This window comes from Triturus cristatus, chromosome 8, assembly GCF_964204655.1.
Source record: "Triturus cristatus chromosome 8, aTriCri1.1, whole genome shotgun sequence".
In the NCBI taxonomy this organism is placed as follows: domain Eukaryota; kingdom Metazoa; phylum Chordata; class Amphibia; order Caudata; family Salamandridae; genus Triturus; species Triturus cristatus.
Genome location: NC_140591.1, coordinates 188,239,007 through 188,254,795, shown reverse-complemented (window position 1 = coordinate 188,254,795; position 15,789 = coordinate 188,239,007). Strand labels below are relative to the sequence as shown.

At 44.3% G+C, this 15,789-nt stretch overlaps 1 protein-coding gene across 2 annotated transcripts in view; it reads left to right on the top strand.

The window, feature by feature from the left end:
- Window positions 1–15,789, top strand: part of CHAF1B (chromatin assembly factor 1 subunit B) — a 237,299-nt gene that overhangs the window by 183,026 nt on the left and 38,484 nt on the right. For both annotated transcript variants that reach the window (XM_085621289.1, XM_085621290.1), the window contains exons 8-12: window positions 2,910–3,003; window positions 5,934–6,003; window positions 6,087–6,178; window positions 6,852–7,011; window positions 7,240–7,686. In XM_085621289.1, the coding sequence (XP_085477415.1) occupies window positions 2,910–3,003; window positions 5,934–6,003; window positions 6,087–6,178; window positions 6,852–7,011; window positions 7,240–7,686 (863 nt within the window). The remainder of the gene's footprint in view (window positions 1–2,909; window positions 3,004–5,933; window positions 6,004–6,086; window positions 6,179–6,851; window positions 7,012–7,239; window positions 7,687–15,789) is intronic.

Here is a 15,789-nt window from a genome sequence, read left to right as displayed (position 1 = left end):
GCATCCGCCCGATTTTATTTTAATAGTAATGTTTTTATTCAAATTACAGCCCGGTCCGCTTTAACTATAGTGGGCGCTCTTATTTAATTATTCAATTACCATCGCAGCTGCTTTCACTTTAGCGGCCGCGCTACAAAAGCTTTTGAAATTGTATCACTTTGGGTGAAAGCACCATACGTGCTTTTGCTTCAATGTTGGCCGCACCCCTTTGTTTAGATTCTGCTGACTGTAACCTGAATATGCGAGCAGCGTCTAAAAAAAGAAAAAAAGTGGCGAAGCCAAATTTAAAGTGCTCTGATCTTGCATTGGCAAGAGTTTGAGCTCTTGCCATTAAAAATAACAATTCCTTTTATATGTGTTGCTTTTAAAAACACATTAAAAAATGGCATTGTCATTTACAATGCCAATAGCTTAAACGCTCGCGAATGCGAGACCTATTGTATTGTGAATGCTTGTTACGGAGACCCCTACACTTTAATCTTTGTCCCCCATGACATGTGCTTAGCCTGCATCATGTAAAACTGCTCTGGACAAACACTTCCTCTTACAAGGATCATCTTCACTACCATATCCACACACTGATCTGTCAAAGTAATGTTGAATGTATGTAGTTAATGGTCCAAGTATAATCGCCATAATCCACCATATATATCCTCTCTAGACACCTTCTGAAAACTAATACCTGTTCTGTTGCTGTATATATAATTTCCTATCAAATAGCTTTGTGATGTGCAAATAAAGTAGAAAATACTCCAACTCTAATGGATCCTTGTTGCACTCACTAATAGGCCACCATCCTTATGCGTGCCCTTCCCGAGGACTCCAGCATTTACCCTCTTATTTGTTTTGTCTAGCGCTGGTTGTTGTCTAGTGTCATACTATTTTTTTAATAACTTTTTATTAACAAAGCTCAAGAGACCATGCATTACAATAAGCATTTCCATTAGTACATCATGGAGCGACCACAGAAGATCCATAGCAGTACGTTCACGAGAGAGTAGAGAAGAAATTTACACATCCAACGAACGTCTATTCACCCCCACCCAGCCCTCTAGAACTTCTCCAGGGCTCCCTTACTCTTTCCCATTTTTGGCACATCCCCTACTTTTGTACATTGTTTCCTCGGCCTGCTGGCACCAATCAAGATCCCGCTTCCACTCCTCCAAGTGCGGAGGCACAGGAACCCCCCGCCAATATTACGCTTTGCAATTCCTGCTGCCAGGGCCAACCATATTCCCACATATCTGGATCATTCAGATTCCCCTTTGATCATCAGTAAAAGCCACTTGGGGTCCAAAGGGACAGTCTCTCCACCACCCTAGACGTGTCATCTGTGATTCCCTGCCAGAAACAAACTATCTCTGGGCATTCCCGTAGAATATGCAGGAAGGTGCCCTCCCGCTGACACCCCCTGACGCACAACACTGTCTGGATTCTACCCCATGTGTATAGGTGAGTACGAGGATAATAGGTGCAGTGTAGAATCTTAAGCTGCACTAGTTTAAACCTGGAGCGTATTGCGATCGCTCTAAATTGCCTCCTGCCACTCCTTGTCGTCAATACTGCCCATATCTTTCACTTAGGCCTCTCGAAGGGTAAGCAGGGTGTCTGGCACATTATTTATCAATTTGCGATAGATCATGGAGGTCGGTTTCTCAGTGAGGGGGGAAAGTAGCAGCCTGTCTTCTAACTGAGGTATTACTTTTTATGTAAGTGCGCAGCGCATACACGAGTCTCATATGGTGGTAGAACTGGGACTGGTGTAGGTTATATTCCCTCTGGAGATCTTCAAACCTGAGGGGGGAATCCACCTTTCCAGACATCCCCCAGATATTCAATACCCATCAGCTTCCACCCTTTAAAGCCCAGCAGTGCAGCCATTTCACGCAGCTGATCGCCCTCCCTCAACTGGGTCCTGCCAGTCAGTTTTCCAGGCCTTCCTAAAAGTTTGTTAGCCTCCCTCCAGCACTGTAGCACCACTTTAGTGTGTACACTCTCTCTGTACGTGATCTCCTAGAATACAAGAGGGGTTCACAATTGCCTCCTGGCATGACGGTTCGATCTACTCTCTAGGCCGGCCGCCTTTCCACGTCTACATACACCCAGTCGTTTATAACCTGAATCTGCAAGGCCCAATAGTAGAGCCTGATATCTGGGATTGCCAGGCCTCTGTCGTATGCCCCCTTCTGCAGTTTGTGGAGTGCAATTCTCGGGGAGCTAACCTCCCACAGCAATGTTCTAACTACCAGTGCTATTCGTTTAAAGACAATCGGGGGGGAGAACATAGAGAAGCCTTGGTAGTGTCATCAACTTAGAGGGCCGTCCTACCCACGAGTGAGAGCGGGAGAGTGCACCAATGACCTACATCTGCACTCTGGCGACTAATCTGGGGTCCAAGGTTCCTGTCCAGAAACACCTTCGGGTCTCGCGTAACATAGATGCCTAAATATTTAAAGCCATCCGACACCACTGGGGCCGAACACCGTGTAGTAACTCTGGGGGTGTGGGCCCAACAGTAGTGTCATACTATTTAACAGAAGACCGTTTTATGTACAATAATGTTTTAAAGGTGCAGCTGTACATGCGCTCAGGTGTCTAATCAGGGGTCTAAAGTGATGTATAAATGCAACTACAATAAAATGCCTGGCACATGTTTCAGATAATGTTTGGCATAGACCACAGCATAACTGCAGTCACAATGTTTTGAGCGCTGCTGTGGAATAGATGTTCTTCCTGGAGAACAGATGCAGCTCAGAAGTGTTTAGTTTCATTTCAGTTGAGCATTCACGGTGGAGATTTTCAGTATTTTTGGATTCTTTGTATGCATAGGTTTGTCTCCTGGAGTCCAAACACTATCATCTTTCTTTATGTACCTCTTGAAGGCGAATCAGATCTATTTTCTGTTGCAGATTAAAAGCTACAGGATATTTCATGATGACAGCATGAAGTCTTTCTTTCGGAGGCTTAGTTTTACTCCAGATGGATCACTACTTCTCACACCAGGTATGGAAATGAAATTTTGGAATATTTTGGTCATTAACCATCTTATACTTGACCGTAGCAGTAATAAGGGCAGTCACACAGGGCAATATCATGTATCAGTATGCCAATCTTTAGCTTGATGATTACCCAGTAAATTGTAGGTAGAATCCTTAATTTTTCACATGTGATGCCAGCTCTTTAAAAAAAAATCTCAAAGTAAAAGATCTAATTGAAAACTGTAATTCTAATTTATAAATTCCAGTGTGGACAGACAAGCAAGTACCCTCCAAAAAGATCAAATTGCATATCTCTGCACAAATCATAACAATGCATCGTTTATGTATGTATGGATATGCCATTTCCGTAGCGCGAACCAAAAGATCCACTAGAAATAGTTGGTTTGTCTGCAAGAGAAGTAAGAGTGCTGGTTGAGATGGCTTTGCAAATGATGCAGTTGGTAATGAAGGGCTGGTTGCATGAGGAGCCTAAGGAGTCCATTAGGATGGTGGTGATGTGATCATAATTCTTCAGGCCCTGGATGAGACTAGCAACAGTGTTTAGTATGCCCTTCTGGCGTGCTAGTGTGGATTCTTGAAAAGCTATGGAGCTATATATATACACGTGTATGTTTCTCCAAGGAGGTGACGTTCGGTGGATATTTGTTGTGCGGGCACAACGCAATTAAGGGGATCCGCCCTAACGAGCGCTTCAGTGGCACAAAGGTGAAAGAAGTTCAAGGGATCGAATAGTGCTTGAAAAGCTGCGGCCACAGGAGGGCGAACATTCGGCCTAGATTGACATACAAGGACAGTTTTAGTCCCAAGGGAGAAGATTCTGGGCTCTGGTAGCCTTTTCTGACATCCGTCAATAGGGATGCTGCATCTTTCAGTCCCTTGCTCTCCACCAATGGGGAAGATGCATGAGGCATTAAAGGAAGGACTGTAATCGGCACCAGTGCAGTATCTTTTGGCATCTGGAGAAGGAAGTAATCCGAAACGCATAATGCCGTATACTTAATAAACCTATCCGACTATGAGCCGCTGTGTCCCCTGTTTCTCCAAGGAGGCAACGTTCGGTGGATATTTGTTGCGCGGCCACAGCGCAATTAAGGGGACCCGCCCTAACGAGTCGAGCACTTCAGTGGCACAAAGGTGGAATAAGTTTGTGGGATTGAATAGTGCTTGAAACGCTGCAGCCACGGGAGGGCGAACATTCTGTCTAGATTGGACCATGACTTCACGGTGAGGCACTGTGCATTGTCCCGCTGCTTCCTGGATACGCCCGGAACGGAGGCCGCAGGAGGCGTAGGACATACAAGGACAGTTTGTTTAGTCCCAAGGGAGAAGATTCTGGGCTCTGGTAGCCTTTTCCAAAATCCGTCCAGAGGCATGCTGGATCTTGCAGTCCTTTGCTCTTCACCAATGGGGAAGATGCATGCGGCGCCAGTGCAGTATGTTGTGCACAATATCACAAAAAAGAGACAAGGGAAAAAGCCTTCTCAGACTCCCCTATCATCAATGAAATCTCACTCAACAGAGAAGTGCTAAAGTCAATAAAACTACTTGATCTAAAGGATAGAAACTAAGGGGTTGAACTGCACAACACCTCCTAAATGCAAACACTACAGAACAATTACAAGAGGACAGTACAGAAAGGAAAAGACCACAATTGTCTTAATTCTGCCCTCACACACTTTGCAGTGTCATGCTTCATCATAGGGCCGCATCTAACGTCCAGGTGCAGACCAACACACTGGACGGAGCGCAGTTTTTTAGTATGTATGAAGATTAGTGGTGAGGGTGCAGTAAATGTGAAGGAACAAAACCACCAGAGGATGCAAAATGAAAAAGGAAAAAATTCTCTTTAGAAGGGACCAAAAAGTGCAGACACACAGTTAAAACTACATAAGAGGAAACCATCATCTCTTTATTCCTGTAACCCCTTGGTAGGATTAAAACTCAAAGATTGGGATATTCAGGGGAGGTAAAGGCCCCTATATACCTGCTGCAGATACCAACATGTTTCTGCCAATTATCCACACACAACCGTGTCGCTCTGGCATTCGTCAGGGTGTTGGTCCCTCGTTACCTAGTCTTCACCCCTATTTGGAGTTTTTACCTTACTTGGTCACGCAGGACAATGTTGAAAGATCATATACTCTGGGAAATTTCCGAGAGGGATCAATTTTAAGAGTTTACAAGAATTTCTCTAAACCCGGGACCTTTGTGGGACCGTGGTCTTGTAGTCACACTTACTCCAAAGAACCACACTTGTCCGGTTCCTCATACCGGTCCACTGTCGATGTATGTTGTGGTACCTGAAGAAGGAAGTAATCTGAAATGCGTAATGCCATATACTTAATAAACCTACACAGGGAATCCATTCTTCCTTACATAACATTAATTTATCTATTTCTTCATGGTATTTGTTGAAGGAAATGGCGTATGTCCATATTAAGCAAGTCTTCTCACCAAGAATTTGTAAAGTTCATTTTTCCCCATCACTGCTTTTAATTTCTACATGTTGACTATCCACTTCATAGCAGGATGTAGAGATCTGATTTCCGGTCACTTGCACAACATTGCTTGTAATTTCAAGAAATTAAGCTATAGAATACTATACTTTAATTCACCTATTGTCAAACCTTGGCCAAGGGTGCCCAACAGTTATGCATTATTTTGTTTTGAACAATGTTACACATTTTAAGCTGTTTTTTAAAGGATGATTGCGTTAGCCATGACCACAAATTAGTTGAGCTGAAATTCAGGGTTTACCTGAAGCCTGTTAGCAAGAATACATAACCCTTAGGTCAACAATATATGTTTAAATGTTTATTTTACATTCCCATGGTGCTCCTAGTGGTGATGCTGCTTTTTTCCCTCTCCATGATTTTCTTGCCTTAAATTGACAGATTTTTTTACATTAACTAACGTACCCAATGTCCTTTACAGCTGGATGTGTGGAAGCTGGCGAGAATGTAACAAACACGACTTATGTGTTCTCAAGAAAGAATCTTAAAAGGTACAGTATTATTCTGCACACTTTAGGACACTCACATGCATTTAGTGCATTTGTCTAAAAAGATTTCTTGTTTTCCTCTTTAGACCAATAGCTCATCTGCCCTGTCCCGGCAAAGCAACGCTAGCAGTTCGTTGCTGCCCGGTGTACTTTGAGCTGAGACCAGCAATTAATGCAGGTATACCGTGCAATTGTATATATAACAGAATTATGTTTAACTACTCACAAAGACTATTTTCCTAAAATATTTAGCCAAAAAACCTCTTCTTTTGAACACTAGAAAAGCTCACTTTTTTTAACACTAATTGGGTAATAGTTATATTTTGTGCTTGAGTAAGAAACAGTGCTGAGTGGGTTCTAATTAATTATAGTCTTGCTATGCACAAGCTTTGAAAATTACTCTTATCCTTTTGATTCCCTTAAACCACCTTTTCCTGTCTGCTGACCACAAAGGGATAGATTTTAAGAAGACAAACTTAAATAAACCATATATAATAGGTGCGCACAAAAAACATCACTAAAAAGGCAGATTGGATCATGTGCCATCAACATATCACTCATTGAATACTGTATTTAACGTTTTTCATACATACATTAAAAAACAAATTTCACTGATCTCTTTAGCTACTTTGTGAGCACGATGTTTTCTGATTCAACCTGTGCACTAGTGTTTTCTGCTGTGCCACATGTGAAACGTTCATTCACTGGATGGCCAATGGCTTGACAGCTTTAACTTTTGCAATCAATATTTTTAATTGTTTAAATTGTTTGTCTATTTGAAAAATTCCTTTGTTTCTTACATGTCCTGTTTAAGCAGTATTTGCTCATTTTGGTGATTTTTGTCTCCATAGAAGACTCTCAGAAGACATCCCAGGGGCTAATAAACCTGCCATATCGTATGGTGTTTGCAGTTGCTTCAGAAGATGCTGTGCTTTTCTACGACACCCAGCAGTTGTTTCCCTTCGGTTACATAGCAAATGTCCATTATCATACTCTTAGTGATATTTCATGGTAAGAAATTTTCCAAGCAGGATTAGGTTTAATCTGTGATTATTTTCAGATGCTGTGTATTAGACATTACAAGAAATTAGTAAACTTCTTGCAACTCGGAGTGCTGTCAAACTGTACATTTACTCCACAGTGATTCAATTTCTTCAACAGTGAGTGTTGGATAGTGTTTAGTGATTGATTGAACACTGATTTGCTAATGAGGTTTTTTGTTTTATTGGTTTTGAGCAGGTCAAAGGATGGAACTTTCTTGGCTATCTCCTCAACAGATGGTTATTGCTCTTTCGTGACGTTTGATCAAGATGAACTTGGCACACCTTTGAAAGAGAAGCCTGTGTTGGATGTGAAGACTCCATCTTTAGTAGAGAGGAAAATAAGAAAAGTTCAAGTGAGCCGGACTGCTTCGCCAACCCCTCGACCAATTGATGGTACTCCGGTAGGCAGAGTCCTGGATCCAAGCAGCCCCGGGACCCCGCTGCAGCCAAGAACAATTGATGTCTCATCAGCCAACAAAGACACTCCTTCAACTCCTGTTAGCATCAAAGTAGTTCCAGCCACTCCCACGATGGAGGAGAAAAAGACTGTACTGTTATCTGGGACAAACAAAGCAGTTCAACCAAGAAGAATACCCCTTAACACTCTGTCTGCCTGGAGCAAGCCAAGTACACCATCACCAAGGTATGTGCTGTGGTTTGGTTTTTAGCTGCTAACATAAGATCTGATAATTACTATGTTTGTAGCACGTGTGGCTGTAGAAACACATGTGCTGTACACTCCTGCCATCAAGTATTGTGCTAGGACAATGACAGCTTGTTTTTATTCTCTGAAGTATTTTGAGTCTCACGGTCTCGACTCCTCATCTGGTCGTGGATGTGCATGGGCACCAATAATTTTTTTTTGTTTTTTTCCACCATCTGGTTTGGACGTGATGGAGCATGATTCCGGTCGGGGCAAGCTTGTTGGTTCCCATCGAGGCTTTGGAGTCTGTTGCTCTCTATTCTGTTTAGGAAGACTCTTCAAAAAGCTGTGCCGAATCCAGTACTGTGACCAGGCCTCTTGGACCCCTTTGTGCCACTGTGTGCTCCGTACTACCCTTGGGAGAATGAGCACCCTAGGTAATAGATTGGATGCCCTTCAAGAGATGCCCGCGGTGCCATTCTAAATCTTCGGTCAATCTCCAAACAGCCTGTAATCTTTGCCTCTTGCCAGACCACAGTGAGTCACTGTGGCTGCTCAGGGTTCCGCAGCAAGAAGACTGTGTTAGCATCAAGACAGACAGTGGATAGTGAAATCCTCTTCTGAAACACCAGCTATCTTTGGCAAAGCTGATCCATTCAGCGCCGAGGAGGAGGAAGCTTTGGGTGATTTACCTAATCTTTAAGCTCACCAGCCAAATTCACAGTTCGTCTCAGATGTCTGAGTCTGGCAAGGAAGAATTTCTGGATGAGGAACAGACTCACCATCCATCCATCCACCGTGGTCCGCTCCGCACCATGTTTGAAGACCACTCCTAGTGTGTGTACTGTGGATGCCAAAGCCCTTCCCAAAGCTCATACAATTCTGCATGTCGGAGCCAAGCTCCTCCCCTCTGGGGGTTGGATGACGAGCCCTGTGCTGAAGCCGTTGCCACGTTTGGCTGCACCATGGCCCTTGGGCACTTATTGACTCTGAAGCAAGACCTTGGAGCAGTGAAAAAACCCTTCAGGGGCCACAACCTTCGGCCATTCTCAAGTCTGAGGGCACCTGTTGACCCCGAACCCATCCCTATCATTGAAGTCAAAAACGCCATCAGCACCGAAGCAGCTGTCGGCACCAAAACTACCCTCCTCTCTTGATGCCGAAGAAACACTATCTTCAAGAGGCTGCAACAAGAGCTGGATGAAAGAGGAGGATCACCATCCATCCACGCTTAGGCAATTTCTCCATCTCGAAGAAGACCCTGTCAAATAAATGCAGGCTTGCCTTTGAGGAGGCCCTACGATCGGACATTCCTGTGCTCCTCTTGCCCGCAAAGAGACCCAAAGACAGTTTTTCCTCCGCCACCACCTTCTCCTCAACACACACTCCATCTCAACCACCACATCAACTTTCCCCTTTACCTATTCTGCCATCATTTCCTGTGCCACCTTCTCAGGGTTCCCCAGAGTCCTACTCCGATACTGGGACTCCTAGCCCTTTATTCCCCGGCCAAGGACGTTGCTTTAGTCTACTAGGGTACCTCAGGAGATCTGGGAGAGGATTATTATGTAAACCCTCAGACATACCCTGATTTAGAACATGTCCCAGTCATGGGCCTCCATGCTAGATGACACCACGGCGTAGCACAGCGTCATTCAACATGCGGCCACCTACCACAAAGTAGAGATGTAAGCCTCCCCTGAGAAGGATGACTTATTGGAGTCTGTCAAAGACCGAGCGCTCAGTCCAGTACCTCCAATGCACATGGGATGATTAAATCTGCCTTTGAAATCTTTAAAGAGCTGGTGAAATCATGTGTGGTGACCCCACATATTTAAAAGAAATATAAACTGAAGACCTCCTACTCCCTTTACATCAGGAGTCCTATTCTCCCTGATTTGTTAGTGGTTACCGCCGCTAGAACGAGAGCAGCAGCCAAGGCTACAGGGGAAGCTTCGCCTCCTGACAAGGAGAGCAAGCAGATTGATGCTGTGTGGAAGCGAGTAGTGGTAGGTGCGGCCACGCACTGGTGCATCACCATTGCATTAAGCCTCCTTTCTCGCTACGATAGAGTCAACTGGGAAGAAATGGAGGGGCTTTCATCAGTATCTTCCTGAGCAGTATCGTAAAATAAAGGTAGAGTTAGTTAAGGAAGACATGGCTATTTTCAGTGGCACAATCAGGTGTGCAGTGGATGCAGCAGATACTGCTGTCAGGGGAGTGAACACCTCTGTTCTACTTTGGCACCATTCCTGGCTTGGCATGTACTGCTTCAAGCCAGAGCCTGTTGCTTCTCATCACCCTGCTCTTCGATGGCGAGCACCTGTTTGGACTGCAGGTTGGTATCATGATCCGAAATATCAATGACACAAAAAAAACTCCAAAGCGATGGGTGCCCTACAGTTTCTGTCTGGCAGGAGTATCTTTCACAGGCAGTAAGCTAGAGGCATCTCAAAAGCCACTTCCCAGATCAAACCCATCCCTACAATCGGCAACAACAGGGTTATTACCCACAGGGTGACAGGTTATTCACCCGGGGCTTGCTTGGAGGGAATAGCCACAAGGGCTGAGCTAGAGGCACCCCTAGTAAGAAAGCTTCTACCTCCAAAAAATGACTTTCCCTACATCTCCCAGATCACACAACACCTATCGGTGGGAAGACTTCAGGGATTCCTGCTTCGCTGGGAAGAGATCACCACAGACTTGGGGGTCCTATCCATGACTGAGCACGGCTGCTGGCTAGGACTCATCTCAGTACCACCAAATATCCCACCTTGCACCAATACCCTCAGTCCAGAACATCTCCCCTGCAAGAGGAGGTTCAGACGCTTCTACTCAAAGGAGCCATAAAGCCAGTACCCCATCAACATTGGTGCAAAGCTGTCTGCTTTCAATACTGCCTCATTCCCAAGGAGGCCCTTTGGCGTCACCAAGGCCCCAATGGTATTTACCAAGTGTTTAACAGTGGTAGTTGCTCACTTCAGGAGGGTAGGAACTCATGTCTTCCCCCTATTTTGATGACTGGCTGATCAAGAGCGCAAGCAGACTGGAATGACTAACCCACACCCAGGACGTAACCTCCCTTCTCTGCAGTCTGGGGTTCATGGTGATAGCGAAAACCAAAGGAAATGATGGACGGAGTGTTGAACATTGCAAGCACTCACCCCCAGTCAACTGATCTGGGTTTAATCCACCACTGTTCTTTAGCCCACTCTGCCACCCCAGTTCAGACATGGCCATATGCAAATCAGTCTGACCCTGTGCCTCATGGGAACAGTCCAGCCCGAACTGCCAAGCCGTGTCTTCCCTGGACCGGAAACAAGCTTCCTAGGACCGGTTTCTGGCATTTCAGCCGTCTTCAGCCAGGCTTGCTTGAAACCAGTGGCAAAGTGAGCAACGGACTCACGTCTGAGCATACCCTGCCAACTTATGGCGAACAAAGCAAAAACCAAACGAAATGATGGACGGAGTGTTGAACATTGCAAGCACTCGCCCCCAGTCAACTGATCTGGGTTTAATCCATCACCTTTCTTTAGCCCACTCTGCCACCCCAGTTCAGACATGGCCATATGTTTTCGCTTTGTTCGCCATAAGTTGGCAGGGTATGCTCAGACGTGAGTCCCTTGCTCACTTTGCCACTGGATTCAAGCAAGCCTGGCTGAAGACGGCTGAAATGACAGAAACCGGTCCTAGGAAGCTTGTTTCCGGTCCAGGGAAGACACGGCTTTGCAGTTCGGGCTGGACTGTTCCCATGAGGCACAGGGTCAGACTGATTTGCATATGGCCATGTCTGAACTGGGGTGGCAGTGGGCTAAAGAACGGTGATGGATTAAATCCAGATCAGTTGACTGGGGGTGAGTGCTTGCAATGTTCAACACTCCGTCCATCATTTTCTTTGGTTGTTGTTCATGGTGATAGCCACCAATTCACACTTAGAGCTGCTCCAAATTCAGCCTTAGGGTCAGTATTGAACTCCGTTGTGGACAAAGCTTTCCCAAGCCCCCAAAGAATACAAGCATTCCAGCAGCATCTCCCTTTATTTTAGCCACTCTGTCCACTTTTAGCCTACAAATTGATGTGCCTTGTGTGAATGTTGGCTTCATGCATTACCATAGTGGGCCACACCAGACTACATATGCACATGCTTGAGGAGTGCCTCTCAAGCCAGTGGTCACAAGTGGAGGGTCAGTTAGACGAGCTAGTGTTGGTAAGAGCCAGCACCCATCGTCTCTCCAGTGATGTAACAGCAGCAATCTGCTGCCTGGCATATCCAGTTCTGCAATTGTGCAGTACTACGGACGCATCTCAAATTGACTTGGAAACACACCTCAACCGCATGACATTCCAGAGTCTGTGGCCACGTCAACCACTTGAACTGTTAGCCATTCATCTAGCCTGCAAAGCCTTTCTTCAGAGCATTCAGAGCACAGACAACATGACCACCATTTCTACCTACAAAATGCAAGGAGGCAAACCCTCCTTTCAGCTGTCTGCCCTAGCGCAGCAAATCTGGCCCTGGGACATCCATCACAAAGTTAATCTCCTGACTGAATATCATCCAGGAGTGGACAACTGCTTTGCAGACCTTCTCAGCACGAGTAGACACTCCACCCTCCAGTCCTACTCCACTATTCGTAGAGATAGGGCACCCCAAATGTAGACCTTTTTGCTACACACAAAATGCCCAAAGTTTGCCGCCAGGTTTCTACACATGGGCAATGCTCTGTGAATGAATTAGTCTGGGATCTTTGTTTATGCTTTTCCTCCTCTCCCACTGATCTCTTATGTGGACAGGAAGCTCAAGCAAACATCCCTCACCTTTATCCTGGTGGTTCTAGCATGGGACAGACTACCATGCTCTAGACCTTTCTAGAAATGTCCATCACCCCTTGCGAGAAGCTTCCCAACGGACTGGAGCGTCTCACAAAACCATGGCATAGTCAGACATCCGGACCCCAGACAGTTTAGCTTGGTGATTTAGCTCCTGAGGTCCTAGAGTTAGGTTACCTAGACCTACCTCAAGAGTGCATGGACCTATTCATGGAACCCTATACGCCCACTACATGCACCTGCTATGCTGATAAGTGGAAACATTTTGTCCACTACTGCACGTACTCTACTGCACTCCAAAGCACATAAACCCTCTCACACCTATGGTCCTAAACATTTGCTACCTCCTTCACTTAGTGTTAGGTTCCATATCAGTTCAGCTACACCTAGCTGCTATTGCTGCATATATATACACACAACAGGGAACACCTCTCTCTTAAATCTTGTAATCGGAGCTTTTGTGAATATCTTTAAACATGTAATTTCCCCCCCAATGGTTCCTTCAGGGAATCACCCTTCGAGTCACCTCATTCATTCCTTTTGCAGTTCCTGTCCTGGAAGGTTGCCTTCCTGGTAGCTATAACGTCTTTAAGGTGTATTCGTTAACTACAGGGCTTCACATTGCAGGAACCTTTAATCCATGTCCATCATGACTGGTTCTTAGGTCCAATCTGAAATTCTTACCCAGGGTGGTCTCCTCATTTCACCCTTTTCAGACAGTCAAGCTCCCAGACTTTTTTCCTTGTCCAGACTTAGTAGGTGAAAGGGCACTACACTTTATCTCATGAATGCTCCTATGTACTACATCAAACCAAATCCTTTTTGCAGTCGCAACAACTGTTTATGGCTTTTTGCAGTCTTTTAAAGGTCAGGCCATTTCTAAGGCTGGGATTGCTAGGTGGATTGTCAAATGCATCCAAAACTGTTATGCTAACGCTAAAAGAAACCTACCTTCACGCCACACTCCACACACAAAGTGCTACTCTGGCCTTTCTAGGAATAATACCCTTGGACATTTGTAAAGCTGTCATATGGATACTCAAAACACATTCACAAAGCATTATTGCGTGGATAGCATGCTAGAGTTGGTCAAACTGTCCTCAGCTCTCTGTTGCAGGCCTCTGTACTATCTACTTGCTAGCCACCACTTGTGGGAGTACTGCTCTACAGTCGATGCTTCGAACGTCCGAGCCCAACACACTAGTTGGCAGGAGTATGCAGAGCATGTGAATCTACAGCACTACATGCAACTTGAAGGGTTAAGCAACATAATCCGATCTTAATGAGTTTTTGCTGCATTTCATCCTATGTATTTCCAGATGCTCTGTACTCCAGGTCCTTCCTAATTACAAAATTGTTTTAGAATATTTTGTAGAAGTGTTCCTGCCTCTGCCGCATGGAATTGGGCATGAAATTCTAATCTTGTACCCCTGATTTTGTTTTGGGGATAATCAAGAAATAACCATGAAAAGAGTTAGAAAAGCATAATGAGCTTGGAGGGAGAAATTTAAACCACCAGACAATTTACTTTGTCATTATGACTGAGCACTACAGACGAGGCTTCGAGTATGTCTTGATTTCCTAGCTGTTTTATTCATGTACATTTGAAATTATTTAACTTAGTGTTGAGTAACATTTGAGTTTCTCCTTTTAGTTGTTTTCTCTTAGGAGTATGTACTTCTAAGAGGAGGCACTTCTTTGTTCCACTTCTCTGGCTCATCTCGTTTCTGATAGCACACCAGTTTCAAATACCCATAAAAAAGATACAATAAAAAAAGGTTAATATCACAAATCAAAATTGATCTACAAATGAATATACTCTTTACAATCCAAGTGGGACCTGTGGCCCAGTAGTTACAGTTGCTCCTCAACCAGGATGCAAATGGTTTTGTGTGCATTTCAACAATTGTCATTATTTGTCATTATTTGGACCAACCATTGAATCCAAATACCAGCACTTGCAGAAAGAAATCCACATTGTAATTTGTTCTAGAGTTTCAGTAACTGATAATTATAGTGATGGCTTTATATATTACATATAAAAAAACTGATTTATCCTTTAGATAAGTTTAATTTTATCTGTGTTAGAAATCTGATGCCAGAGTCTACCTCTGTCCTTTAGCTCTTTGGACAAATGTGTAGCAAATTGGGGTGCCTTACCGCATATTTGGGTGTAGGATGGTGTGAAAGTGTTGGGCCATTTTGCTGCTAATGAGTTCATATGGCGTGTTTCTATAAAAACGATTTCAGCGTTATTAAAAGCATCATGTTAGTTAATAGTTTGAGTAGATCCTTTAAAATCTGAAATCTGTTGTACAATTTACAAGCAACATTTGTATTAAAAAAATGAGGAATTTGAAACTTAAGGCAGGACTGAGTTGCCAATGCTTTTACCATGATGCCGACAAATCACATGGCCTTGCTGGAGGCATAGCTTCTGAGATCACTGCTTAAATAGCAGCACCTGCTACAGAAAGCTACATTTCGTAGAATGACATAGAAGCAGTTTTATTCGTGTCACTTTATGCTTTTTGTATTCCAATTACATTTAAATTATTTTTATTGAAATTGTTTATTTTTCTAGCTTTTGCTCCTTAGCTGTACCTTCTCTTTCTGCTCATTGTTTCCATGCTGACTCTCCAACAGATGTCTTCCTTCTACAGTAGAATTTGCATAAACTATCTTTCCCAGTGCGAGTTTTGTGTTGTGGCTCTTAAACCGAGATCTACTGATCAAGAATACTATGTAAATAACGACTCACAGAAAGGATTTCCCTGCACACCTAGCTCCTGTTCTGAAGCACTGAGCCATATTGATATCGGGTGGATGTGAGGAAATGGGGTGTATTTAATGGTGTGCTTGTGCGACCTCACCATTTAATACACTTACCAACCCCTTTATGGCCCTTAGGTTTTGTTTGTCAAACCATCGGCTCAATCATGGGTTGGTGTGATTAAGCAGCAAGGCTTTCCCAAATATATAGTATAATTAGTTTGTCTCCCCCGCACTTGGACTGGAATTTGGTCATAAGTGGGTGGATCTTTAGGTTGCGAAGAAACATCCATGAATTAATGTCTGAGTTTTTTTTGGTGGCAAATAACCTGAGAAGAATACTTGGATATAGCTGTGTATCATCCACTTAGAGGTGGTATGAGGTGTTAGACTCCATGAGAAGTGGCGTCTGAAATCCCAGTGAGTGCAGCACCAGGGGAAATCGCTCAGACTGTGTCCTGATTTCAGGGGAGACTGCAAGAGATCTTCAGTGGTGGCTTC